Source organism: Hyla sarda, chromosome 5, assembly GCF_029499605.1.
Source record: "Hyla sarda isolate aHylSar1 chromosome 5, aHylSar1.hap1, whole genome shotgun sequence".
Lineage (NCBI taxonomy): Eukaryota > Metazoa > Chordata > Amphibia > Anura > Hylidae > Hyla > Hyla sarda.
The window spans coordinates 161,846,032-161,873,148 of record NC_079193.1 but is presented as its reverse complement, the minus strand read 5'-3'; the positions used below and the strand labels follow the sequence as shown (position 1 = coordinate 161,873,148).

The window sequence follows — 27,117 nt, the reverse complement described above, 5'->3', positions numbered from 1 at the left end:
TGGTCACTTTTTACCATTAAAAATTTGTTTTATAAGTGATCAAAAAGTCCGATCAAAACAAATATAACACCGATAAAAACTTTAGATCATGGTTCAAAAAATGAGTCCTCATACCGCCCTTAACGTGGAAAAATAAAAAAGTTATAGGGGTCAGAAGATTACAATTTTAAACTTATACATTTTCCTGCATGTAGTTATTATTTCTAGAAGTACGACAATAAGAAAGGTACCATTTTAATCGTATGGACCTACAGAATAATAAGGTGTAATTTTTACCAAAATAAGCACTGCGTAGAAACGGAAGCCCCCAAAACTTACAAATGGCAGTTTTTCCTCAATTTTGTCGCATATTTTTTTTTTTCCGTTTCGTCGTGGATTTTTGGGTAAAATGACTGATGTCACTGCAAAGTAGAATTGGTAACGCAAAAAATAAGCCATCATATGGATTTTTAGGTGGACAAATTTAACCCCTTAAGGACGCAGGGTTTTTCAGTTTTTGCATTTTCGTTTTTTCCTCTTTACCTTTTCAAAATCATAACCCTTTCAATTTTCATCTAACCTCTAACTTAATTTTCCATGTACGGAGGGCATACCAATGAGAGCTAATTTTTTGCGCCATGATATGAAGTTTTTAATCGGTACCATTTGTTTTGATGGGCATTTTTGATCACTTTAAATTTGTATAAATAAAGCGATCAAAAATGCCCATCAAAACAAAAATGGTGCAGATTAAAAACTTCAGATCATGGCGCAAAAAAAAATTAGCCCTCATACCACTCTATATGGAAAATTAAGTTAGAGATCAGAAGATGACAATTTTAAACAAATTTTGGTGCATGTGGTTTTTTTCCTTCACTAGTAAACTAAACTCAAACCTACATGAATTAAGTATCCTTGTAACTATATGGCCCTACAGAAAATATGATGTCAATTTTACCCAACAAGTGCACTGCGTAGAATCGAAGTCCCAAAAGTTACAAACTAGCGTTTTCACAATTTTGCCCCACAAAGGTTTCTGGTTTCACTGTAAATTTGGTGGTGGAATGATTGATGTCATGAAGTACAATTAGTGGCACAAAACACAAGCCCTCATATGGGTCTGTAGGTGCAAAATTTAAAGTGCTAATTTTTAGGTGGTGGAAAAAAATCTGAATGAAAAAATGAAAACCTGTAGTCCTTAACCCCTTAAGGACGCAGGACGTAAATGTACGTCCTGGTGAGGTGGTACTTAACGCACCAGGACGTACATTTACGTCCTAAGCATAACCGCAGGCATCGGAGCGATGCCCGTGTCATGCGCGGCTGATCCCGGCTGCTGATCGCAGCCAGGGACCCGCCGGCAATGGCCGACGCCCGCGATCTCGCGGGCGTCCGCCATTAACCCCTCAGGTGCCGGGATCAATACAGATCCCGGCATCTGCGGCAGTTCGCGATTAAAATGAACGATCGGATCGCCCGCAGCGCTGCTGCGGGGATCCGATCATTCATAACGCCGCACGGAGGTCCCCTCACCTTCCTCCGTGCGGCTCCCGACGTCTCCTGCTCTGGTCTGTGATCGAGCAGACCAGAGCAGGAGATGACCGATAATACTGATCTGTTCTATGTCCTATACATAGAACAGATCAGTATTAGCAATCATGGTATTGCTATGAATAGTCCCCTATGGGGACTATTCAAGTGTAAAAAAATGTAAAAAAAATGTAAAAGTCAAAAAAAAAGTGAAAAATCCCCTCCCCCAATAAAAAAGTAAAACGTCCGTTTTTTCCTATTTTACCCCCAAAAAGCGTAAAACATTTTTTATAGACATATTTGGTATCGCCGCGTGCGTAAATGTCCGAACTATTAAAATAAAATGTTAATGATGCCGTACGGTGAACGAAAAAAATTTTTAAAAGTCCAAAATTCCTACTTTTTTAATACATTTTATTAAAAAAAAAATTATAAAAAATGTATTAAAAGTTTTTTATATGCAAATGTGGCATCAAAAAAAAAGTACAGATCATGGCGCAAAAAATGAGCCCCCATACAGCCGCTTATACGGAATAATAAAAAAGTTATAGGTCATCAAAATAAAGGGATTATAAACTTACTAATTTGGTTAAAAAGTTTGTGGTTTTTTTTAAGCGCAACAATAATATAAAAGTATATAATAATGGGTATCATTTTAATCGTATTGACCCTCAGAATAAAGAACACGTCATTTTTACCATAAATTGTACGGCGTGAAAACGAAACCTTCCAAAATTAGCAAAATTGCGTTTTTCGTTTTAATTTCCCCACAAAAATAGTGTTTTTTGGTTGCGCCATACATTTTATGATATAATGAGTGATGTCATTACAAAGGACAACTGGTCGCGCAAAAAACAAGCCCTCATACTAGACTGTGGATGAAAATATAAAAGAGTTATGATTTTTAGAAGGCGAGGAGGAAAAAATGAAAACGTAAAAATTAAATTGTCCTTAAGGCCAAAATGGGCTGAGTCCTTAAGGGGTTAAGGGGTTAAAAACAGCCATGTCCATCCACTCGTGTTGCAAATTAACCTTAACACATGAAACATTTTTCATGTACATGCAAAGGCCATGTATGCTACTGTGCCCACTGTACTAGTGATGTTTGCCAACACGATTGGCATGAGGAGGGATAATTGTGTCAGTGATCCTGCCGATGTCCACCATTAACCTTTTAGATGCTGTGATCAATACTCACTATATAGAGTATGCACATGCTTTGAGGAGGCTCTATAGACCATCTGCAGCACAATGCAGTGTGAAGGGAGTGTTCTGAAGAGTCAAGATGGTGGACAGAGCCTGCTCACCTGTTCCATTGTAAGGCTCTGGCAGACCATACAAGTAGATAACTTATCAGTGCTATGCCCTGTGAAGACCATGTAGGTATATAAAAAAAAATAAAAAAAAAACAATTTCTAGCCATGTGTAAAAACCTCTTTTTTTTACATTAATGACTCACTGTATGAAATTAAAATTTAAAGTTGCAGATTTTGGCTGATCCCTGACCAAAAAAGTCAAACACAAGTAGTTTAAATAAAGACAGATCACAGTGCAATAAAATATGAACCCTAATAAAGCTGCATATACAAAAAAAGTTATGGGTAAGAAGGGGGGGGGGGGAACAACACTTAAATGGTAACTTAACAATTTTTTGCTATTGCACACCTTAAATGGTGAATAAAATACATTTCTACCTTGTTTAAAAAAAAAAAAAAATAGTTATGTGCTTAAAAAGTCAAGAGCACTCTCTCTTCTCTGCCCCCCTAGACTTTGGACTGAAGTCCAAACAGGAATTGCAGCCTGGAGTGAGGAGGGGGGGCATGAGAGGTCGTCAAGCCTCATCCAATCCTCCTCCTAAACTGCCATATTCTGTTGGTTTGGCAACATTTTTAAAAAGGGTAATAGCAGAAAATACCCCCCAAAATTTGTAACACAATTTCTCCCGAGTACGGCGATACCCCATATGTGACCCTAAACTGTTGCCCTGAAATACGACAGGGCTCCAAAGTGAGAGCGCCATGCGCATTTGAAGCCTGAATTAGGGATTTGCATAGGGGTGGATATAGGGGGTATTTTACCCCAGTGATTCCCAAACAGGGGGGCCTCTAGCTGTTGGAAAACTCCCAGCATGCCTGGACAGGCAGTGGCTGTCTGGCAATACTGGGAGTAGTTTTGCAACAGCTGGAGGCTCAGTTTTGGAAACCGTGGCGTACCAGACGTTTTTCATTTTTATTGGGGAGGGGAGCTGTGTAGGGGCATGTGTATATGTAGTGTTTTACTCTTGTGTTAGTGTAGTGTTTTAGGGTACAGTCGCACGGGCGGGGGGGGGGGGTTCAGTTGTTTCTCGCTGGCAGTTTGAGCTGCGGCAGAAAATTTGCCACAGCTCAAACTTGCAGCCGGATACTTACATGGGCAGAGGTTTACAGTGAGTGTACCCTGTACATTCACATGGTGGGGGGGGGGGGGGGGGAACATTGTTTGATAAACCCAGTGTTTTGCAACCAGTGTGCCTTCAGCTGTTGTAACACTACAACTCCCAGCATGCACTGATAGACTGTACATGCTGGGAGTTGTAGTTATGCAACAGCTGGAGACACACTGGTTTGCTACTTAACTCAGCGTTTCACAACCAGTGTGCCTTCAGCTGTTGCGAAACTACAACTCTCAGCAGTCACCGACAGCCAACGGGAATGCTGGGAGTTGTAGTTATGCAACCAACAGATGCACCACTACAACTCCCAGCATGCACTTTAGCTGTTTGTGCAAGCTGGGAGTTGTAGTTTTACAACCGCTGAAGGTACACTTTTTCATAGAAAAAATGTGCCTCCAGCTGTTGCAAACTATAAGTCCCAGCATGCCCATAAGGGAATGCTGGGAGTTGTGGTGGTCTGCCTCCTGCTGTTGCATAACTAGAGCTCCCAGCATGCCCTTTTTGCATGCTGGGAGCTGTTGCTAAGCAACAGGAGGCTGTCACTCACCACCTTCTGCTGCTCCTGCACACGTTACCGCTGTTCCTGGGGCCCTGATCCCAACATTGACACCGGGGGATGGGGGTCCCCAGCTCCCGGGGTCTTCTTTCCGCACCTGCTCCGGAAGAGGGGCGGAGCGGGTTGCGGGAGTGACACCCGCAGCAGGTGCCCTGATTGGTCGGCCGGTAAACTAGCAGACCAATCAGGGCGATCGTGAGGTGGCAGCAGTGCCACCTCACCCCTGCTGGCTATGGCTGTTCGGGGCCGTCAGACGCCCTGAACAGCCTATAATTCTGCCGCAGATCACTGGGCTGAATTGTCCAGCGATCTGCGGCCATCGCTGACATGGGGGGGGGAATCATCATGACCCCCCCTGGGCGATATGCCGCGATGCCTGCTGAACAATTTCAGCAGGCACCGGCTCCCCTCCGGTTAGCGGCCGGGGGGGGGGCGGATTTGACAGGATGTACTCAAACGTCCTGAGTCCTTAAGGACTCTGAAAAGGGGCCGTTTAAGTCAACTTGACCCCTTAAGGACGCAGGTTGTACTCAAACAGTGCAATAAAAACGCATGATAACATGGCATTTTAATCATTAACCCAAAGATCAGTTTTACCATTAAGTGCAGTGTGAAAACAAAATGCCCAAGTTGCAAAATTGCGATTAGTGTTTTACAACTGCTGAGCCGAGAAGTTTGACTAATCGAATCACTGTAAGTTCGCTCATCTCTAGTTGTCATTACAAAATTACAATTGTTTGCCCAAAGGAGGATGAAAGATAAATGGCTGTTATAGGGGGGCGGGGGGAGTTTAAAACTCGCCTCACGGGGGTAATAGTGTTAACTAATTCTAGGTTTCTATAGCACTTCTGCAGACAAAGCTGGCCATACAAACTGATTTAAGTGTAGGAGGTAGCCCAAGGACAGATTAAGGGAGACGAGCGAGCATTATGGATTTCAATTGCCTGATTCTTTTTCACTCTGAAATAACCAAACCTCAGAATCCAAAAGTGGAAGCCTATTTGGGGAGGGAACAGGAAAGTTGTATGACAACCCTGTAAGCAAGCTGGCTGCCAACTCAAGGTGTTAGTTGATTAGATAACGACAGTTTCTTGCTTTCCAAACCAGGACCACACCTATCCCGCGAGTGGTATTACTGTTGCTTTCACATCACCGCAGAATGGCACTTTCTGTAAAACCGCTGTTGCAATCCTGATAAATACCTACTTCTGGATAACTAAAAGTTAGTAATACCTACAAGAGTAATGATTGCAGGATCTTACTAGAGAGCTTCTTTGCAGTAGAATACAATGGTAGTAAGTCTGCATGGAAGCTGTTTGGGGGAGACCTTTGCAAAAGGTGAACTCTGGGTATTGTAGCCTTTTATTTCTATTGAAGAAATTCAGGCATTTGAGCATCACAAAATTTTAGGCTTCTCTTAGGACTTGTTGATTTCTTTCAAAACATGTGCAGAGGAAAAGAGGTGCAGTCACCCACAGCAACCAGTCAAAATAAGCAATAAAAATGAAATAAGCAATCTTATTGCTTGCTGTGCGCAACTGCACCCATTTGGAAAGTCTCAATTAAAGTTTACCAGTTAACATAATCCATACTATGAACCACGTGAGACTAGGGCTGGGCGGCATGACCAAAAATGTGTATCAGTATTTTTGTACATTATGCCGCTTCCACAGTCCCCCCCCCCCCATCATCATCATGTGATGGGCGCAGCTCTGCCCCCCCCCATGCCAGTTTATCAGCCCAGCACCCCACTAACTGTATGTTTCCCCCAAATCATTAGCTGCGCTCGAGGGTGACATTAGTGGGTGAGATTAGTCCTTCAATGTGGGGTGCAGCACTGTGCTGATAAACTGGCAGGGGAGAAGCAGAACAGCGCCCGTGGGCGACACATGATTAGTTAGGTGACAGCGCGCTGTGGCTGATAATTCATTAATCTGAGTGGGGGAGGGGCCCAACTGGTATTGTCGTATGGGCCAAAATTCATATCGTGCAGGAAAAAAAATTCGCTATTCGGTATGAACGGGTATACCGCCCAGCCCTATGTGAGACTGACATTCCCGGAAGAGTAACTGTACAAAATTAAGTTCTGTAGCTTCTCAAAACTAGATGCAGCGTTCCAATATAAAAGGAATTTGTAGATTTGTAATATACCCCACATACATTTGGTGCTCTTTAAATGCACATATTCATAATGTAAAACCATATGACAAAAAAAACAGGCAATCAAATGATAATTCTGTTTAGACTACAGATCTGAATTTAAAAATAACTTTACTTTGTTCATTCCATTTACAAACATAGGTTCGTTCCTTAAGACCACAGAAACCTATTCCACATTGACTTGCTTAAAATAACTTGACACAGTAGAATGCATTAAAAGTCCACTTTAATTCTTCTGAGCCATTTCATGATCTGTGTTAAGCATCTGTGGCCTCAGAGTACATAACTTTGGGATAAAAGGCAACTGGTAAACTGTCCATTACAGGTTCCAAATAAGTTCTTACTGGCCCCTACCCAGACATATCCCAGATAAAAGCTTTGATCAAAAATCGATCCACCTGCTTATTTTAAGCATATTAAAAGTAAACTATTTGGACCATTTCTATTTGTCTATGTTTTATACAAAAAAGGCTACACAATGTTCCACTTTATTCAGGATACAATTAGAGTGATTATGAGTTAGTGTTCTACACTTGATCCTTTAAAAATTAGAAACCGCTTTAGCAATATGCACTAACTGAACACTACAGAGACTTAAAATGTTACCGCAGAAAGGAAAATAAATCTAAATACTAAGAAAAAGCAAGCTAGGTCAGTACCATTACAGAGATAAAAAAAATTAAAAAAAGTTATTTAAACAAGCAAGGCTAGTGTGAGAAGTTCCAGCTTGCGAACAATTCTTGTGCATTCTTGATGTATGAGTCACTTCCAAAATCCATTGGTATTGTTCCTCCAACCAAAGAAAAAAAAAAAAAAGAAAAAAAAGAAAAAAAAACAGAACATAAAGTTAGCTTCCATTGTTCCCATAGGAAACTCAGCTTGGTTAGTGTGTCAGGCACTTTCTGAGATAACCAGTCCACCCCTCGAGCCCTCTCCAACTCTACAGGCCAATCAATGCAAATTCATTCTGACAATAACTGCAGTGGAGAGAAAAAAAAAGTTAAGTCATACTAAATTTATCTTAAATTGGTTTAATTGCACTTTGCTGACAGTGTAAGTTATAATGTACTTACTGAAAATAGATATATTTACAGGTCAGTGTCAAACCAGGCCAACTGATTGCTGTCACCTGGAGGCAGGCCATCCATAAGATCCTGAGCATGGCCCAAATCTGGCAAGCCATCAACTGGATATTCTGCACCAGGATGATGTCCTCCCATCTCATGGTCCATCATTGGGTCCATTCCCATTGCATCTTGCCCATATCCCCCAGCATGGAAAGATCGGTAGCTAGGATCTAGAAGGAAAAAGAATATTGAAGTTAGCAGTGTACTTTGCCATGCATTATTTCACCAACAGCTTTGAACTAGATCTGTTCCTTTAACCCCTTAATGACAGCCAATTTTATTGTTACGTTTTAGTTTTCCTCCTCACCTTCAAACTATTTTATATTTTCATCCACAGACTAGTATGAGGGCTTGTTTTTTGGGTGACCAGTTGTCCGTTGTAATGCCATCACTCACTTTACAATAAAATGTATGGTGCAACCAAAAATCTACTATGTGTGGGGAAATTAAATAGAAAACCGCAATTTTGCTAATTTTGGAAGGTTTTGTTTTCACGCCGTACAATTTACGTTAAAAAATGACGCGTGTTCTTTATTCTTTGGGTCAATACGATTAAAATTATACCGATAAAATACTTTTCTATTACTGTTGTGCTGGGGGGGAGAACCCTTAACCAAATTCGTAGTAAATTAGTTTAAAATCCCTCTATTTTGAAGACCTATAACTTTCATTTTTCTGTATAAGCGGCGGTATGAGGGCTCATTTTTCGCACCGTGATCTGTACTTTGTCACCATATTTGCTTATATGAAGCTTATTTATACATTTTTTGATAATAAAATGTTCTAAAAAAAGCTATTTTGGACTTTATTTTTATGTTAAAGCCGTTCACAATACAGTATTATATATTTCTTTAGTTCAGATATTTACGCACGAGGCGATAGTATGTATATTAGTTTTTTTACACTTTGAGGGTGAAATAGGGAAAATGGGAAAATTTACGTTATTAGGGGAGGGGGGGTTTTCTCAAATTTTTTTTAAAACTTATTTTTACACTTTATAGGGCATAGCACTGATCAGTGTTAGTGATCATCTTCTGCTCTGGTCTGCTCAATCGAAGACCAGAGCAGAAGACCCATGGGAGGCAGGTGAAGGGACTTCTGCCGTTCTGGATGATTGGATTGCCGCGGCAGCGCTGCGGGCGATCCGATCATCCATTTTAGTAACCGCAATAGTGCAGATGCCGTGATCTGTATTGATCACAGCATCTGAGGGGTTAATGGCTGACATCCGCACGATCGCTGATGTCAGCCATTACCGGCGGGTCCCTGGCTGCTATAAGCAGCCGGGACCTGCTGTGCATGACCCGAGCCTCACTCCTATGCTTGCGGTTATGTAAGTGTACTTCCTGGTGTGTTAAGTACCAGCTCACCAGGACGTATATTTACGTCCTGCATCATTAAGGGGTTAAGGGAGGTGCAACAAAAATATTTGAATCAATAAAAGCTTTTAAAAAGTGACTCCAAATATACAACTGCTGCAGATGTGCTAAACATAGCTACAGTGGCAAACCAACACTTTCAAGTCTTACTGCTTTGCTATTCTACCATTTTAAAAGTTTGAAGCAATGGAATCTAGGAAAGCTGAAAGCAGTGAAGTAACAATTTGTATAACTTAGTGACTTGCTGGGAGATGTCCACACTGTTTAGCTTCTGGAGTTCCATAAACAGCAGCCCACTGTGCAGCAAACTCCAACAGGCTGCTTCACTGATCAACTTTGTTTTAATCTCAAAAAGTGCAGAATTTCAAAGAAAGTTGGATTATACTAAGCCATAACAAGTGGGAATGAGGCAGACTTCCCAGCTATTGAGACCTACCAAGCCAAGCTAAAAGACAGTATGCAACACCAGTGCTGCACCAATTTACACTGTTTTATTTCATGCTGCCCATGGTTTCAGCAGCATAAAGTCTACCCACAAACTGAGGAACAAGTTATTCAAACTCACCATCCTGTCTGTATCCAAGTGGTTCTCCCTGTGCACATATGTCAACACCTAGATCTCCAGCCTAATAGGGGGAGGAAAAAAAATTGTTGGTAGATTGTGAAGGGGTTGCACACAAATCATGATTACCATTAAAGGATGTGTCAGTGTCAGATAATGGGGGTTATTCCAAAATGTACAGGTACCACCTAGGTTGCTTATACTTGTCAGTTATCAGTGGGTATTCTACCACTGGGGGGTCCCCACTGATCACAAGAATGGAGGTCCTCGAGCCTGAGACCACTCCATTCCCTCTATCAGACTTTTAAGCAAAGGACTGCTTTTCCCATTAAAACTGATACACTACTGACATTGTGCATGAGGTCAGACAGTACTAGACGATTTACTTTTCCTGCAGTCATGTAATTCATTCATGTAACTGCTACATCCGATTACTGGCCTCAGTGGTCTTGTACACATCAGCAACTGGAGTCAAATGTACCACCAGGGTCACTGCAAGATTAGCATGTATCTAAGCATTTGTTAATTTATACCTGTTACTGTAATTTTTAACCTTTAGAATGCAAAGTAAACTGTCTATTTTCTTTAAGGATTAAATCTGTCAAGTTTACCTCATTCCAAGGCATTGGTTCAGTTCTGAACAGAGAGCTTGTAAGTTCCACTGACAGACGCTTCTTGTAGTCCTGAGGCTTGTCTTCAGACATACGGAATAGTACAGCTGCTGCGTATGTTGCTGTGGAGAAATTCTGGTTTTAATAAACTGGCTTGTGGTAGGAGAGAAAGTCTAGGTTTTTGAAGCTACAAACCAAGTTTTAAACAGCTTTTATTTTATATCAGATTTATAAAATTACATATCTGACTAGCAGATATTCTATTCCTTTACTCACCAACTCCTTCATTCCTTGAGTGAAGCAGTTCTGTCAATGGGGCAGTAGCACCTTCAGCCTCAATGGCTTCAGCAGCTTCCTTGTCTTGTGCCAGTTCACAGAGCACACCAGCTGCTACCCTTTGGATATTTTCAATGGGAGAGTATAACAGCTACAAAAAGGAGAGGGAAGGTTTTAGATCTTTAAAAGCTCAATTCCTAGCATTTTTAAAACTGCTAAAAATATAACCAATCCTTCCTTAAGATGGGCAAGTGCATTTTTTGTTTCATATTAAAGTCAATTTCACAGCATTGTACATAACTAGAATGAACTTGTAGTAAATCTGTTTAATATCAAAGCTGTAAATTAACACTTACCTGTACAAAAAGTGGAATGGTATTTAGCCCCCTGATAACAATTCTGTTGTGTACATCACGAGCAAGAATGTGAAGAGCACCGGTGCACCCCTCAACAATTTCTTCCATACGTACACCTTCCTAAAACAAAAAAAAATTCCAGGTTGAAAAACTAAATTGCTAAACATCACAAAAATCATTCACCTCTGATATTAATATAAAATGCTATAAGTGTTTAGTTAGGGAGCAACAACTGCTTCATTTTATTGTCAAGAGCCCAGTAGTTATACCTCCATTTATTGCACATCTTATCACCTAGCCTACAGTAAACACTGACAATCACCCTGCCCAGGAGAGGAGAACAAAACAAAAAACACAAATACAACTATTCTAAATTTTTTAAAATTATTCAAAATGTTTAACAGGAAGAATTAAAAGACACGTAGAAAGCAAGTGTCTAAAAGACTAATTTGGCTCAACAGTAGTTGCTAGTCAAAGTTTTAATTTACTTATACATTTTTTTTAGAAGTTAATCCTTTTACATACCACAAACTGCTGCTGTGTTCCCCCCATTGATGTGCGACGCTGCGTGTCCTGGTGTGCACGGACCAGAAGCTGAACCAGCCTTGGAATAGCACCTTGTTCACGCAATGGTGCATGGTTAGCTGGGCACAATGCAAGGTTACGAATCAAGCCAACAGTTGCCTAAATGGAAAGTCATAGGTTAAGAACCATTTAAGTAAAATCTTGGAACAGCTTTGACCTTGTTTATTCAATTTTATTAATTTACTCATAAGCCTGTCTGGCTGTAAGACAACTGGCTGCACAAGGAGCCTCCCTCTCCTGCAGTAGGACAAGACTCCCAAACTTAACTTTTCCCAGAGGCCTTTAAATGTGAAAAGCAGATTTGCCTATAGAAACCAATCTGTTCCTTTGTGCAATGTTTAATATATAGCTCCTTATTACAGATCATGTCATAGTGCCTTGGGCATTTAAGGTTACCTTAATAAGTGGCCAATGAGAAGGTGGGTGCAATAACTTCACCACTACTGGTAGTCCATAGTGGAGTCGTACTGCATTTTGAGCCATCTCTGCTTCCTGATGTCTGCTGGTAAGGTGACGAAGTGCACATATAGCAGGTTCTGTGATATCCTCTCTATCACCAGCACGTAGAACAGTGCGCACTAATGCCTCAATGCCCCCAACTTGACAGACCATCATCTTATTCTTGTAGTTGTTGCACGTGAGATTAGACAGAATACCAGCCGCACAAGTTACAACATTAATATCATCTGATCCAAGCAGCTGAACAAGAGTTCCTAGAAGACCTTCCATTCCCTCCTGTAAGAGAACAGCTAGTTAGTATACCAAAGTAGTGACAGGAGGAGCAAGTCAGCAAATTATTCAAGCTACAAGCAAGATGTAAGAGAAGGTTTACCTGTTTAGTTGCTGCATCTGAAAGATTTCTTAAAGTCCAAAGACAATTCTGTACCAGGCGCTGGCTTGGGTCAGTGAGGTGTAATCCCAAAGCTTGCATGCCACCTAGAGAACATCAAGACATTGTAACCATTTTATACTGACTAATAGGCTCAAGACATAAGAAATTAGCAGGTGACCACACTTTGGAATGTTTGCTAGGGTGACCAAATGCAAGTTTGTAGGTGGCTCAACTTACCAGCTTCAACTATAGCAGGTTTATTACTGGAGCAGACAGACAACACCTTTAGCACACGACTTGTGGTCCACAGAAGTTTCTCGTAACTGTAAGTCCTCATTATTGTGACCAATGCTTGAGGACCCCCACTTGCAAGAATTATTAACTAGGAGGAGGGAAAGTTAAAGGTGAAAGAACCAACCAAAATATTATCCTCAATATAATAATGTGCATGGTAACTTGCAGAAAGCATAAGCTTTATGCTGCTAAAGATTCACACTGACATTAACTTATATTTGTGTTATCAAAAACTCAGAACATACCTTGCTCTCTTGGTTCCCATAAGCCAATATTTGCAGACAATCTGTAGTGATGGCTAAGAACTTTACATTTGTCTTATTCAGCAGAGCAACCATTTTCTGCAATCCTCCAGCTAAACGAACCGCCATTTTTGCCCCTTCTTGATGCAAGAGAAGATTGTGCAGTGTTGTGATTGCGTAGAAGAGCACAGAGTCCACAGGTGACCTATGTGTACAGAACATGTGATTAGGACCAAAATAAGACCTGCATGCGCCAACATTTACAACTTGAGTTTCAATACAGAAATGTAAGTTGTGCTAGTTAATGCAGCAGCTAATGCTAACATTGCAATAAATACTGAAGTTTTAATTAAATCTATTCTAAGTCATGGCAATAAAGAGAAACATACCCTAGCATTTTGACCAAAGCCGGAATGCCTCCAGATTTGAAGATTGCCAGCAAACCTTCACGATGGTGAGAAAGGTTGTGAAGAGTACCAGCAGTACACCTCGCTGTTTCAACATCATTTGTGTTTTGCATGGTACGAACAATTGCAGAAACCATCTGTGGAGAACGCATAATAGCATGGCGGGATGCTTCCTTCTTTGACAGCTGATGAACCATAACTGCAGCTTTGTTAACCACAACCTGGAGAAAAAATATGAACAATGTTAGTATTGCAGAAAGAAATTTAGTTTTGTTTTTAACAATACACCACAAAAGGAGTTTACCTGGTCCTCATCATTAAGCAGTTTTGTCAATTCTGGAATGGCACGAGTAGCCAATTCAGCATCATCTTGGTAGTTTATCAAGTTGACTACAGCATGTTTCAGCATCTGTGAAGGTTCAGCCAGGCGCTGCACATTTGTAGGATGAGCAGAGTCAAACTGTGTAGAGGGAATTTGCATGCCTTCATCTAGTGTTTCAGGAAACATGGCAGCTCTCACCCTCTGGGCTCTGGTCATTGCAAACTGCCCGTCAATATCTAAAATAAAATAGAAAGCCACCAATTTAGAATATTAAGACCTCTACAGATTTAGAAGAATGTAATCAGTAGTTGCTCTTACCAGCCACTTGATCTTGAGTGAAAGGCTGAGAAAAGCCCTGTTCCCATTCATATAGTACTTGAGATGTATCCACATCTTCCTCATCTGGATTTCCTTTTCCACTAAGAGATGGGGCAGTTGTAGTGGCTCCAGAATGAATTCCAGAATCCAGATATGACTGCTGTTGCCAGTGACTGACTGCTGCTTTCCGATCTGGCTCCATTGCCATGTCTAGCTCCATTAGGTCAGCTAAAAAAGAAACATGCCAGAGTCAAAATATAATCTATACACACACTCGTTACAATGCCTAAGGCTATAATATTTTTAATAGTGGTCTTTTCTGGACCATTGTAACTTAACCCATACTCCACATACTAGCTAGAACTAGTCCAGATTGAAATACCTACTGTTTGCTTGGGCAAATGGCTTGTAGAAGTAACCACTGGTAAGGTTCCATTATTAAGGTGCATGCACCAGTTTGCTGTCTCGTAGCACCTCCCTACAATATAGTACTGTTCTTACCTGTGCCAGAACTAGTTGGGCACCAGGTGAGGTCAGCTCTACTTTCTGTACAGGACCCATAGTGATTTAAAGCTTATAGCAAAGATGTCATTTTATAAAATGTATTAATTTATTGGAGCATTTGGAATTCCCAATAGCTAGTTTTCCATTTAGTTATGGTCTCAAGATACAATGGTTTCATCATGTTTGTTCTGGAACTAATATTGTCGAGGGTCTACTGTTCAGTATAAAACTACAACCCGCACCAAAACTGGTAAGAAAATAAATATATAGTCACCTTGAGTTGCCATGTTTCAGTCCAAGGGGAGACTGCTGTGTTGAAGTCTAAAAAAAAAAAACATTTTTTTTGTAGTAATAAAAAACACAAAGACAGCATATACAGCAATAGTTTAACAGTAAACTGAAGCGTAATTCTAGATTACAAGTGATTCTACTATGGCTCCCATCGCAGGACAAGTTTAGCCATTTGTCTAGTGTACATTTACCCAGTGTATAGGTAGTGTGATTCTGTTTGGAAGAATTTACAAAGACAAAACAAAAACCACACACTTGTTAGTGTAATTAGCTGCTGTTTACATAAATGTTTTACTGACAAAAATTTACCAGCAGTTCGAATTTTAGAATCTGAAGTTTGAATCTTTGTTATGGATTTTTTCCATTAGAGTAAACAGAGAAGGTAAAATCTACAGGTTACATGGATTCTTGTGTGTAGTTTTCAGCAGTTCCCTGTCTAAGGAGTCATTCCAGATTATGCACAGCAGCATGATGACACTTCCTATATGGATAGGAGCTGAAACTGAATAGTCAAAGCTTTGTTTACATGAGGCTCTGAAAACCAGACTCACAGTCTAAGGGGTTAGCATTAACTGGAGGTTTAGGAAAAGTGAATACAGGTAGTTTCCATAACAGTGAGCAACGATACTGACATGTTACTATGAAGCAAGTACTAGAGCAGAACATTTTGGTCACTGGGTTGGCTAAAGAGGGACTCTAAGTATCTAGTACCATTATGCCTCTCTGCCACTATACAGTACATGGTGTTTGCTGTATGGAATAGTGCAGTAGATCAGAGTACAAGGCATCTCTATGTTAGAGTGCAGCTAAAGCAGAACAAAACCTCCTCAGAATATATATTTATTTCACATGGGGGAGATCAAAACATGTGTAGTTGGTTGTTTTGGGCAGCTGCACCACTGTCTAAACTGCTTTTATTTTTTCAGAGGCATCTGAAAAAAGGAGCCATCTCTTGTTGCTATGGGCAACACACTGTTGCTCTACCCAAGTTTTGAAAAAACTCCCAGTGTAAACTATGCAACAAAAACACTTGACACACAAAGGGATTTTACATTGCCAGGTTTGCTACCATTCACAAGCAATAATCAAAAGCCTAGAGAGTCTATTTGCACTTTTATTTCCACAGGGCAATTCAGTTAAAACCCCCTCTACCCACAGACACATTGGGCAAATTTTGATCTCCCCCAAAGGAAAAAGTTGCCGAGTTACACAGCAACCAATCAATCGCTTCTTTAATTTTTCACAGACCTTTTCAAAAGTGAAAAGTGATCTGATTGGTTGCTATGGGCAACTCTACTTTTCCTCTGGACGGGTTTTGATATTTCTCCCCCATTTAGATAGGGCGATGCACTGCTGACAATTTTAAGGTCCATATGAAATATAAGTGGGGCCAACTAGTGTAGGAGGGCTCGTTTACCCATTCATAGCCCTTAAGCTACATTCCATACAGTGCAGATAACATTAGGGTTTCTGAATTATACATTGCATTGCAGAGCTTCATCAAGTTTAAATGACTTTGGGTTTAGTCTACTTTGTTGCTGCTTACCAAGTGTGCACCCCTGAAATGTTATATAAGGGGACAAGTAGCCATGGTGATCCAGTGACACATTTAATCACTCCAGGGAAGTAAGCGTTAAGACCTTTAAATATATTCCGGATATATCAGCGCTGCTTTATAACATAGAAGAGCTCCACTAATGTACATTGCTGTTTCAGGAAGACAAGCCGTTTCTAGGGCCACTTATTGCAAAAAGCAACATTTTCATTGCCTTATGCCCCAAGTAATTGTGCATGTTTACATAACAGTCAAGTTTACCAAATGCCACTAATACAGTGATAAGTGACTCCATTTACTTTAATGATCCAACCGGAGTCAAACGGTGACTCCGGTTGGCTCGATTTTGACCCGTATGCGGTTTTGGACCAGACCTAAAACTGTAGTATACTACGATTTTAGGTCCGGTCAGGAAACCGCATACGAGTCAAAACTGAGCCGACCGGAGTCACCGTTTGACTCCGGTTGGATCATTAAAGTAAATTGAGTCACGGGCTGATCCGGCCGGGGTACAGGAGAGCCTGGTTTGCCCTCCCCCCCCACCGGATCCGGCACCCATTTGTACAAAACGTGGTGTGAATGCCCCCTAACATGAGTAGCACTGGGCATGTTAAGTGTAGACCCCTGAGCTTTGTTTTCTACATATATTGAGCCGCCAAGGGTGTCTGGTTGTGGCTTACTACCCACTACCCACTGAAGAGGCATGCACAGTTGGCGAATGTTTTATACAATGGTGTGCCATTTTGTCAACTCCCAACATCTTGGATGGATATTCACCCTTCTAGTACAGGAACACATTATGGAGGTCGATTACCTTCTTAAACTAGTTCATGAAGTCTGCACTCAGGGAATTACGGAACTTTCATACACATCATTCTAGAGCTCAGTTCTAAGATTATGTTCTGTCTCAGTTTAGAAAGATCGGGACAGCCATCATGGTCTTTACCCATTGAGGGCAAGATTATCCCTAAAATCACAGCGAGCTGTGTAGAGCAATTACACACCACTGAATGTATGTATTGTACTTGGAGGGTCATCATTTTTGTAATAAGTCGGCAATGTATGCACAATGGACCACATTTACACACCAAGTCACCACACAGTAAATGTAATATTTTCAGTCGTTCAGGAAAGGCTGCGTGACCGAGATTAGTCCTGCCACGTCAAATACACCACAAGGAACACGGTAGAGATGAGCAAACTTAGTGATTTGATTCGTCACAAACTTCTCGGCGGTTGCTGACTTTAGCCTGCATATATGAGTTCAGCTTTCAGGAGACTCTCCTAGGACTGTATCCACCTTTTCCAGCCCACTGGAGCTCCTGAAAGCTGAATTTATGCAGGTTAAAGTCAGCAACCGCAGAGCTGAGAAGTTTGTGAGGAATCGAATTACTAAGTTCGCTCATCTCTAGAACACAGGGTAAAACACATGTACACCACACACCATTATGAATTCCCCTTCAGATCCCTAAATTTATGAAAACCTGTGTAGAGGAATAGCAGTGTATTTGCCCAAGCAGATTGCACCTTTCATTTTAAAAAAGTCCTCTGCTGCTCTTTCCACACCACACACACATATTGAGTGGTTGTTACAGGCAACTGCACCACTTTATGCAGGCTTTGAAAAAGCTCCCAAGGTTTTTGGATATTCAACCCATTTTTCTTTAGGTTTAATGTATTCTGACAGCGGTCAGAGTGAAGCAAACAAATTCCTTTACAAGAGCCACACCAATACTACAATATTTTTAAAGGCTACTTGGAGAGCAGCCCCAGTGAATTATGGGAAAGTGCTCAGTCTGTCTAAGCAAACTGATCAGATACAGGATTTCAGTGTGTTTTTATATGTGCCACATTCATGTAAACCTGCATTACTGAAGAACTACAACACATAACTGCTTTAAGTTTTAGCCGGCAACCAAGGAGAGAGAAAAAAAGAAAAAAAACATCCCTTAACTAGTTTATCGCAGAGGGTTTGAGTGCTTCAGCCCTCACCAAAAAGAATGGAGGTAAAATCTACCTTAGAATAAGGTCACTCACACAGGGCTTTTGAGAAAAAAAAAAAAAAAAAAATGCAGAGCTCAGCACTTCAATGCCAGCCAGCTAGTTATCCTCGACCTTGTGGATAGTGTATAACCCCTTTAAGTGTACCCGACAGATCCAAATCTTTTTTATATGTCACTCAGTACCTAATCTTGACCATGTACATCTAATTTTTTATTACACTTAATTTAGCTCACTAGTCTGAATTCCTCTCAAAGGTAGGGGGCGTGGCCTCACTGTGCAGGTCTCCGCCCCCTCCCTCAGTTTGCTGTCTGCTCACATCTCCCCTATCATTAGCAAAACTACAACTCCCAGCTTGTCCTCTGACAGTAGGGGGCACAAGCTGACAGTGGAAGGATTTTTCCTCCAGCTCTGAGCCCTGTGCTCACAGCTGTCAATCAAGGAACTGTGTCCATGACATAGGTGATGACGCATGGACACAGCAGGACTAGTACGTGTCCAAGCTTTCAGTTTGACTGGCTTTTTTTTATGAAATACAGTGGTCTCTCAACATACGATGGTAATCCGTTCCAAATGAACCATCGTTTGTTGAAACCATCGTATGTTGAGGGATCCATGCAATGTAAAGTATAGGAAGTTGTACTCATCTGTCCACACCGCTCAGGACCGTCACCACTGCCCTGGATGTTGCGCTCCATCGCTGTCACCGCGTCCCCGCCGCTCCAGAACGTCTCTGCTGGCTGGGAACGTCGCCGTCATCACGTCACTACGCACGCTCCTATTGCATGATGGGATGGCGTGCGAAGCGACGTGATGACGATGCAGAGCGCTAGCGATGGAGGGGATCCCGAAGAGGAAGCTCCGGAGCCCCAATGACAGGTAGACCATCACCGCACACGGGGCACCGTAAACAGCTATCCGGCAACAGCTGAAGCAGTCAGCGCTGCTGGATAGCTGTTTGTGATGGGCCCCGACACAAAAGCATCGCATGTTGATGCTGCCTTCAACATGCGATGGCCTCAGAGGCCATCGCATGTTGAAATTATAGTATGTCGGGGGTCATTGTACTTAACATTTTCTAATGAAAGCAATTGCAAAACCTATTGGAGAGAGCACAGAGGCGTCCCATCAGACAGGAGAGAGCACAGAGGAGTACTAGCCCATCCTCACTGTGCTTCAGCTTGGACATAGCCATGATCTCTAAAATTTCCTATTAAAAATAAAAATTTCCCATTAAGTATATTACAAAGGTTAATGTTTTTTTCCAAGATGTAAAACAAGTTTTTATACCAGACAGTGCCCAAGTGTAGTCAACGCGGGAATACATTTGGGTAATTTTCCAGGCATATCTGTTTTAACTGAAACTGAAAGTTCAGTTCAAGCCAAAACTGACCTGCTCAGTAAGTGACCCGACGTAGTCACTAGTTTACCATGTTCAGGTCATTGAATGCAGCCCATGCAGATTCAAGCACACATGCATCTGCATCCAATTTTTGGATTTTGCAGATGTATATGCCTTTAATGCAAAAACTGTGAAGTGAATAAAGCCTTACATTATTTGGTCTTTTAAAGACATGATCAATATAAGAACCAAGTCATGACCAAGAAAATGAATCAGAATATCAAACAGCACTCGGGTAACCCTGAAACAAGGTAATAGGTGACTGGATTCTGGGGGAAGAAAGAATCCAAGTGCCTGTTCAGCCAAACCCTGCCATACTCATGTCCAGCAAAATTCTATTCTCCACAAAGATCAGGTCACCTAGGACACTGCAGTTTAGCACAAATAAGACACTCACTGGCAATCGTTTTATCATCCCAAAGTAGTATTTTCTTCTAGTTTATTGACCTGAGCCCACACAGGTACACCCATTGCTAATGATCATTTGAGCCATATTAATAGTCAACTAGCAATAAAACTTCCTACGGACTCCATTTTGTTCTCTTAGACATATTATATATTGTTTGACACTAAACATGAGAATTGGAATGGGCACATACAAGCCACATGTCAACACTACATATTGCTTGTTAATTACTTGGCAACTCACATCCTTGCCATGCACAGTAACCAAACCCAAGTGCCAGGGAATCGTGCACCGGCATATCTGCCATTACAGCCTCCACCACCGGTCTATACCCATCAGCAAGAAAGACCGATTCCGCCAAACAAACCACATTTTTATGCCAGTGATCGGATGCATTTAGAGGTTCTTTATTATTATACAGAAGAGATGTCACTGCAGTCTAAGTGGGGTTTATAATCTTACTAAAATCAGTCAAATGTTTCTTCATCAAGATTACATTTCTACTCTGGCTACTGTGTCCCAATAGAGTACTAGGAAAACACTGGATAAGATCTTACTGGATCTCCACAACACTTGCCAATGTTTAGTACATAAGTGTCACAGGTGCCACACAAGAGTATGCACAAGGATTTAGAACACTTTCTATCCATATTCAAGAATTGGGCCCTAACAATTTTTTTTTTTTGGGGGGGTGGGTGGGTTTGTATAAAAAACCCTCAAGCCAAAAGTACCTACAATTCTAATGCCACCACAATATAAAATTGTAATTCTTAACACTCTTGCTATATGGTGCCAATGCTGAAGGAATCACATCAGTCCCAGTGTAAGATATATCAGCCATATTTCCAGGTTCAGAGTGTGAGAGGATAAATTAAGACATTGGCAAAGCCAAGGAGAACATTTTAACTGCAAGCAGATGTGCCCATTGGGCACATACAGAATTGGGAAACCATAAGAGCAAAGAAATTGTGCCAAGTCTGGTATGGACATTTAGGATTCACGTATCTACACCCAAAGGCAGTGGAAGACTGCCACACCAGCCAGCCTTAACAGGGCAATGGTAGACTTCTCACAGCCACCTCCCTTTAGGTGGCAATTTAATGCACCCTGGACTCCTGCCTACCTATGCACCCTGGACTCCTGCCTACCTATGCACCCTGGACTCCTGCCTACCTATGCACCCTGGACTCCTGCCTACCTATGCACCCTGGACTCCTGCCTACCTATGCACCCTGGACTCCTGCCTACCTATGCACCCTGGACTCCTGCCTACCTATGCACCCTGGACTCATGCCTACCTATGCACCCTGGACTCATGCCTACCTATGCACCCTGGACTCATGCCTACCTATGCACCCTGGACTCATGCCTACCTATGCACCCTGGACTCATGCCTACCTATGCACCCTGGACTCATGCCTACCTATGCACCCTGGACTCATGCCTACCTATGCACCCTGGACTCATGCCTACCTATGCACCCTGGACTCATGCCTACCTATGCACCCTGGACTCATGCCTACCTATGCACCCTGGACTCATGCCTACCTATGCACCCCACATAAGCTTCTGGGTTTGTTCTCTACCATACAGATTGACTAAGGAGCAGGGAGCTCTGGTACACAGACACCCGCACTGGAGCTTTTTACATATATATCCTAGTTGGAAAAATAAATATCCAGTTGAGACAAAGATGCCTTTCAGCACAAGTGGGGGGGCGGCGGCGGGGTTCACATTATAGCAGTCACAGGGACCTGGCCCCCACCTCAGTCCATACAGCTCCAAATACACAACAGGCAAAGTACAAAATCTAAGGGACCATCCATCTGCTTCCAGACACTGGGGAGGCTTTAAATCAGCGGTCTTCAACCTGTTGACCTACAGATGTTGCAAAACTACAACTCCCAGCATGCCCGGACAGCCGTTTGCTGTCCGGGCATGCTGGGAGTAGTAGTTTTGCAACATCTGGAGGTCCGCAGGTTGAAGACCACTGCTCTAAGTCTTCCTACTAAACCCAGTTCTATGGACTTAGCAAGAAAAAAAAACAAAAAAAAAAAAATAAAAAAAAAATGAATGCCTACACAGGACAGTAATTGCCAACATGTGGCTCCTCAGCTGCTTCAAATATCCCAGAAGCTGTCAGGGAATGATGGGGTTAAAATCACACTGGAGAAAATTTGAGAAACCCTGCTTTTCTGTATGGTGGAGTCCTCACACTACCCCCTCTGCCAATACCCAGTGCTATGCTGAACGTAGAGGAAGCCATCCCAGTACATTGTTTACTATGGGAGTGGAATGGACACATGACTTCTGTTCCTTCAGAGCTAAAGCCAGTTCCTGAGAAGGAAACATTCCTGTCCCATCTTATCCAAGCACAGGGAAAGGAGGGCCTGAGAAGCAAGACTCCCCCCCGCTATCTTAAAGAGACAGTGTCTAACATATTCCATTACTATCTCTGCTCACGAAGCCGGAAAACTAGAGTAACGTACAACAGAGCCTCAAAGTCTTCAAGAGAAAGATCTTTCCACCAGAATAAAGTCATGTAGCCCTCCAATGGCTTTCTTACCATCAGGCAAGACTCCAAGCAGGAGAATGGCTGCTGACATTAGCAAGGAGGAACTCTGTATAAGGGAAGGGGAGGGAGGCTCCATCTCCTCTGCACCTCCGCCCTACACAAAGCCATTTTATATGAAAACTCCAGTTTGGAGCAGCTCAGGTTTCACTGAAGCCCAGACTAAAGTAAACACTCCCGAGACAAAGAGCTGTAAAAGTAATGCAACCTATACAGCTACGCACTAAGATCTAGAGCAATACATATAAAAATCTAACATGGCAATACATAGCCAAACAATCTATACAGCAGTATATAGACTAGCACAAGGAAACCTATATAACCTAACACAGGGCAACTCCTAGCCAAGCACAAAGATCTAGAGCCAAGCACAAAGATCTAGAGCCAAGCAACCTAGAAAGCAGAGCACAGAAAAACCTATAGCATAGAACATGGTAATACATGGCCAAACAATCTATACAGCAGTATATAGACTAGCACAAGGAAACCTATATAACCACACAGGGCAACTCATAGCCAAGCACAAAGACCTAGAGCCAAGCAACCTAGAAAGCAGAGCACAGAACATGGTAATACATGGCCAAACAATCTATACAGCTAAGAACAGAGCAGTCTATAGACTAGCACAAGGCAACCTATATAACCTAACAGGGCAACTCCTAGCCCAGCAACCTATATACAGCATAGCACAGGGCAGTCTAAAGCCTATACAGCAGAGCACAGAGAAGTCTATAGCCCAGCACAGAGCAATCTATCGCCGATCGGGCCGATGTGTGGGATGCTGCAGAGGTAAACAGTGCACAGCACCAAGGACACATATGTACAGTACGTGTCCTATAGGTCTGAGCACCATTACTGGACTGGTAGCACAGGATCCCCACCCTACAGCACCTTATATAACAATACAGCACATGAGGCCGAGCATCCGTCCCCGTACAGCCTACTACATCTGTATCCATTCACACGTGCCGTGCACAGCTGATAATCGCATACATACCGATCAGTCCTTCAGGCCAGATTTCAGTTGCTAAAACAAATGTCGCCCGGTGTTGGCCGCCTCCTCCTCCACCAACTCCCGTTCTCCGTATAGCGCGCCCCGCTTCAGGAGTAAGGTGACATACGGTTCTGTAGCTCAGTAACAAGGCACCGTGAACACGAATCCCCGCGTTATTCTGTCCCCCGTGGCTTCCCCCACCAGGCAGAACACCTCTGCAATCTCACCCTCCTCACAACACGACACAGAGGCTTAAAATGGCGCCGCACACTCTAGTTTTATACCAGGGCGCTTCGCCGGCTGTGCTGATATCCCTCCGCCGGCTCTGCACACAGCAGGAGGGAGCGCGAGAGCGAGGGAGGAGCGGTTCTAGAGGAAAAGTAGTCCCGCCTCCTCTGGGCTTTTGCTCGACTTATGCGGAGTGGGAACGGTGTCTTGTAGAGTGTATTATAACACGGCAGTGCTGCATTTACACCGCACCATTGAGAGTCATAAAGAAGCGGTTATTATTACTAAACACGACTGCAGAATCAGACCGGAGCGTTACTATACATAATGCACGCATTTTTATAACATATCAGATGGTTTATACATGAAGAGTAATATGACTGACATACAGTATAGGAGAATGCAGCATTATAGCTGGAACCTGCCCGCTCCCAGGTACAGGGCGGGGGAGGCTGTTCCGCCGCTGCTCATTGTGTGGATTGAAGAGCTGACTGGCGGAGGGATCCGAGACTGGTGATGGGGCCCACGCACCTTTCCCCGGGGTTGGAATGTGGAGCTAGAGGAAGGCAGAGCCCAGAAACAAAGGGGGAGGGGGGTGGCAAGCGTTAACCCTTCACTAGTCAGCCACAACTTTCCTGATGCTGGCTACTTACTGCAAAGTTACGTAGTCTTGTCAGGAGGGCTAAAAACTGTGCGCAACCCTATAGTCCATTTACAGTGCCAGAATAAGGCAGCTCCCAATTTAGTATAACAGAGCAAACGTAATACAAAGAACCATATTATGAGAGACTCTTGTATCATTTTATAGTCCTGAGCTCACCATAATAAAGTGTTCCCAACCAGGGTGCCTCCAGCTGTTGCAAAACTACAACTCCCAGCATGCCCGGACAGCCTTCGGCTGTCCGGGCATGCTGGGAGTTGTAGTTTTGCAACAGCTAGAGGCACCCTGGTTGGAACATCTAGCAGGAAGAAGACCTTGTGGTCCCCTCACGCCAGTCATGTGGGCTCCATATCCCAGCGTATTGGGATAGGCTTCCCTGTTGTGTCTGTATTGCCGCCTGGCGCTGTCCTCCCATTCAGGCTGGCACATTGTGGTTTACAGTTTCACAATCTGTGTTTTTCTTTTCCACACATTTGTCAGGCCAAAATGCCTGAAATAGATTCCCAGCAGCCACGTTCCAGGCAGCAGGATACGCGAGGTCCCATACTGCGGCAGTGCTATGGAGGTTATAGGGAGTACACGCGTCCGTCACATCATTTCCCAGTGCACCGTGCCATTCCTTTCTGTCCAGATGACATTCCATATTTATTTTATTCATTTATATACCGTATACAGATTGTCATCACTCACGTCAATCCCTGTCCCCGGTGGAGCTTACAATCTAAATTCCAAATGAACCTATCATTCACGCTTTTTTTTTTCTTCTTGTTGGCGTGTAGGAGGAGACCCAGGCAAACATGTGAAGAACATACCAACTCCATGTAGACATTGTGGTTGGAGGCCACCGTACAATCTGCTGAACCACTATGCTGCCCACTGTTGAGCTGGCATGTTATTTTCCATTGAGTAGCAATGAGGCTGTGTGGCTACAGTATGGCCCAGTCTTACCTTCCCACCATGAGATGGCATGTTATTTCTATGCTGAGAGCAGAATAAGGGAAACAATAGGATAGAATGAAATCCAGCCTGTCCAATCTGTGCACCCCTGATGGCTAATGTTGGGGGCAGTCACCGCAGATGGGAGGCATCTGCTGACAACATGTCTGCAGCTACTCATTTACCTGATCCTATAGTTTCCCGTATGCCGAGTCTGAACACGTACTGGCATGTCTCTTGGATCCAGACTCATTTGTCTGACTGCCCGTAAACTTTGCTAGAAATCTATTATTATAGCATTTTACTGTATATTTAAAGAAAACACACCCTAGATACTATTCATGAAAACATCCAAACAAGCTAACCCCCCCCCCTCACCCCAACCACCAAGTGGACAAAATGTTCTCAGCCGTTCATCATGTATATGAATTTTAAGTAGAAATGACCAATTTGAAAAAGGGCTTCCTTGCCATGTTCAGGATTTTTGCAGGCTGTCAGGAAAAGAAAGCATAGATGTTTACATCCAGAGACAGCCAAGCGTTAGACACACTGTGGGTTTAATCTCTGTACTGCAGGTCAATTTTGGCACGGAATGGATTAAGTTCCTACAAATCCCACCCTGCTATTATAAGGCTAGCTTCACACTGTGTCTTTAGGTGTCTGCCCAAGATCTACGTCATAGGACTCCCCAACATGCACTTCCAATGATGGATGCCACTTAGTGGCATTGTCATATATAAGCCCTATGTTAAAAAAAACAAAACTATATATTATATAGAATAAGGAATATATCCGCAGCACCCTAGTCCATGAAAAACGTGAAAAAATGTAATCCATAAAAAAAAAAAGTGAATCTCATATAGCAATGTTTCAATCAGCTCTCCTGGTCTTTCTCAAGCTCAGGAGAGCTGGTTGAAACGTTGCCATGTGACATTCACTTTTTTTATGGAATACATTTTTCACGTTTTTCATGGACTTGAGTGCTGCGGATATATTCCTTATTCTGTACATTTATGGACTCCTGACCCGGGTCTGACTTCTGCGTGCACCGATACTTACCTTTGGAATCCATTGGGAGAGCGCTGTTTTTCTTCAGATACCTATCTATCTATCTATCCATATATATATATATATATATATATAGTTTTCTATGCTTCCGTATACACTGGAATTTTCCCCAGCATGTACAATAAACATCAACTGAGAAAACTGTGTGACATTCCCCATGGGAATGTTAGGGTACATTCACACGTGCATATTTTGCTACAGATTTTCCTGAAAGGATTTTGCTACCCAGCTGTGGAAAATCTGCAGCAAAATAATACAAGTGTGAACGTACTGTTATTGTGTATTCACATAACCATCCTTTGTTTCAGAAATGTTTGTAACAATTTTATTTATTGGGGCTTTCAGAAATCATATTCACATGCATGACACCTAGATTTTTGTCAGTTTCTTCATCAACCTCTACCCGACCCACGTCATACATTTAGGCTATGTTCACACCTTGGGATGTCTGCAAGGAAAACATTCTGCAGACAGTGGCCGCCTGCATAACACGCTGGCGCTGGGACCAAGTGGGAATGCGCCATCTCATAGA

General features: G+C 42.5%; 1 protein-coding gene across 1 annotated transcript; it reads right to left on the bottom strand.

The window, feature by feature from the left end:
* Window positions 1-6,865: 6,865 nt before the first annotated feature.
* On the bottom strand, window positions 6,866-23,954 carry CTNNB1 (catenin beta 1). Its single transcript, XM_056520592.1, has 16 exons — window positions 23,696-23,954; window positions 14,746-14,792; window positions 13,968-14,195; window positions 13,632-13,885; window positions 13,310-13,548; window positions 12,924-13,125; window positions 12,622-12,766; window positions 12,385-12,488; window positions 11,949-12,287; window positions 11,493-11,651; window positions 10,968-11,087; window positions 10,612-10,762; window positions 10,336-10,457; window positions 9,728-9,788; window positions 7,730-7,953; window positions 6,866-7,633 (listed from the first exon to the last, which is right to left on the bottom strand). Exons 2-15 carry the CDS (start codon window positions 14,756-14,758, stop codon window positions 7,745-7,747), a joined length of 2,346 nt encoding a protein of 781 aa, XP_056376567.1. The 5' UTR covers window positions 14,759-14,792; window positions 23,696-23,954; the 3' UTR covers window positions 6,866-7,633; window positions 7,730-7,744.
* Window positions 23,955-27,117: the final 3,163 nt, after the last annotated feature.

Excerpts from the sequence above, each read along its gene's own strand:
- CTNNB1 (XM_056520592.1), bottom strand. Across the intron at positions 10,763-10,967 it reads CCATTCCACTTTTTGTACAG|CTGTTATACTCTCCCATTGA; the intron begins GTAAGTGTTAAT and ends TCCTTTTTGTAG. Across the intron at positions 9,789-10,335 it reads AACCAATGCCTTGGAATGAG|GCTGGAGATCTAGGTGTTGA; the intron begins GTAAACTTGACA and ends TCCCCCTATTAG.